The 1,540-nt window shown below is 38.6% G+C and overlaps 2 protein-coding genes across 2 annotated transcripts; both read right to left on the bottom strand.

The window, feature by feature from the left end:
- Positions 1-195: 195 nt before the first annotated feature.
- On the bottom strand, positions 196-804 carry Tsp_13467 (conserved hypothetical protein; the record flags this gene model as incomplete). Its single annotated transcript, XM_003367216.1, has 3 exons — positions 705-804; positions 450-679; positions 196-257 (listed from the first exon to the last, which is right to left on the bottom strand). Coding segments are annotated over exons 1-3 (392 nt in total), but the record flags the coding sequence as incomplete, so codon positions are not given.
- Positions 805-856: 52 nt separating this feature from the next.
- Tsp_13466 (conserved hypothetical protein) lies at positions 857-1,378 on the bottom strand. The gene is made up of 3 exons (XM_003367215.1): positions 1,281-1,378; positions 1,135-1,257; positions 857-962 (listed from the first exon to the last, which is right to left on the bottom strand). Exons 1-3 carry the CDS (start codon positions 1,376-1,378, stop codon positions 857-859), a joined length of 327 nt encoding a protein of 108 aa, XP_003367263.1.
- Between the last annotated feature and the right edge of the window lie 162 nt (positions 1,379-1,540).

Raw genomic sequence — 1,540 nt, 5'->3', positions numbered from 1 at the left:
GCGATAGAAGATTATTTTAGCATTAAATGAATAATGCTATTTTTTTATTTTTACCTCTCCTGTTAAATTGTTTATAAGTTTGTTTAAAGTTTATCATCAGTGATTAGATAGTTTTGAAATTAATTTGCTAAAGTAACTGCTGAGCAATTGCCTCTTTCCCTACTTAACCCTCCTGTTATCCTCAAATTTACTTACCTCCCGTTATCCTCCGGGTCAAATTGACCCATAAGTGATGCACAGTTTGTTTTGCGGTCATACTGTGACTAAGTATTCGTGAATTTTATTTTAAAAGGTTCTGATGAATATTCTAATACTCAGAGATTATTTTTTTTAATATGCCCGTATATGGTGGATGTACATTGACACACTTAAATTTCTTCTGCACATAAGTTACAATATGATTGTGTATGATCTTTACAAATGTATTTTTGGCATTTTTTACAACGTACGCTTGTCTTGTTGTCATTTGAAACACACAATTGACATCGGGCACTTTTTTTACCACCTGTATCCGTATCAGTGATACCGCTTGTAGATGACTGCTCTGCATCTTTCCGCATCCGTTCAACCGCCGATTTTGCTGCTGCTGTTCTGGGCAGTGTTTTGCGCCACATCATTTCTGGTTGCACTAGAGCCTTGCCAAGTTCTTCCAGGAATAATCGACGCTTATGCAGCCGTTCTAAATTTTATGCTGAATGTTTCACTGTCCATAGAACGTAGGCGTTGTATGCCGATACGTCGATGATGTAAAATATGACTAATGGCCATCGTGCAGATATTCTTTGGCAAGAATACGTTGGTCATTTTGTCTAAATTATCCACACCACCTTTAGTATTACTATAGTGTAGAATAATGTCAGGCTTGCTTCCCTTTCTGTCGCAAACCTGGTTGCCATTGTGCATAGTACTTGGAACTATAACATTCTTGTTCTTTTTTGGGAGGTATGATACGATGGTGCAATCTTCAGAAAAGGCAAATGTTGAAAAGTTCAATTTTCTGCCTTGTAGTTGCAGCAGTTCCTGGGTAGCTCTGGCTTGTTTTTTTTACAGTTCCAACCAAAGTCAAATTCTTTTTTTTCAGTTCTACCCCCAGTGCATACGAAGTAAAAAAGTTGTCACATGTAACATTATCACCTTTTAGCCCCTTTACCATGTCGAGAACCACTCGCATCCCTTGGTACTTCGCACGAGTTCCACTTGACGGCTTGCCAGTGTATATTTGCATATTCCATGCGTAGCTTGACTTTCAGCAACAGGCTACCCAAAACTTATTGCCATACTTTGCCGGTTTCTTTGGCATGTACTGTCTGAATTGACATCGGCCTTTGAAAGGATACAGTCGCTCATCAACTGTAACGTTTTCGGAAGGATTATACATCTTAGGTAATTTTTAACCCATATATCCCATAAACTAAAGAACCTTGAAAGTGATAGATGTTGCATTGCCTTCAATAATGATAAAGCAGCAGAAGAGATCGATCATGGGGTCTAAGTGACCCCGGGGGATTTCGCATATTACGCTAACGGCATACAGCAGTTA

This window comes from Trichinella spiralis (assembly GCF_000181795.1).
Source record: "Trichinella spiralis strain ISS 195 chromosome Unknown Scfld4632, whole genome shotgun sequence".
Taxonomy (NCBI): domain Eukaryota; kingdom Metazoa; phylum Nematoda; class Enoplea; order Trichinellida; family Trichinellidae; genus Trichinella; species Trichinella spiralis.
Note: the sequence above shows the minus strand (reverse complement) of the source record. Positions and strands in the feature narration are given on the sequence as shown.

Bases quoted from the DNA above. Each gene is read 5' to 3' on its own strand.
- Tsp_13466 (XM_003367215.1), bottom strand. From the start codon at position 1,378: ATGTATAATCCTTCCGAAAACGTTACAGTTGATGAGCGACTGTATCCT. The intron at 963-1,134 runs GTGATAATGTTA...CCTTTTCTGAAG, and splicing joins CATGGTAAAGGGGCTAAAAG to ATTGCACCATCGTATCATAC.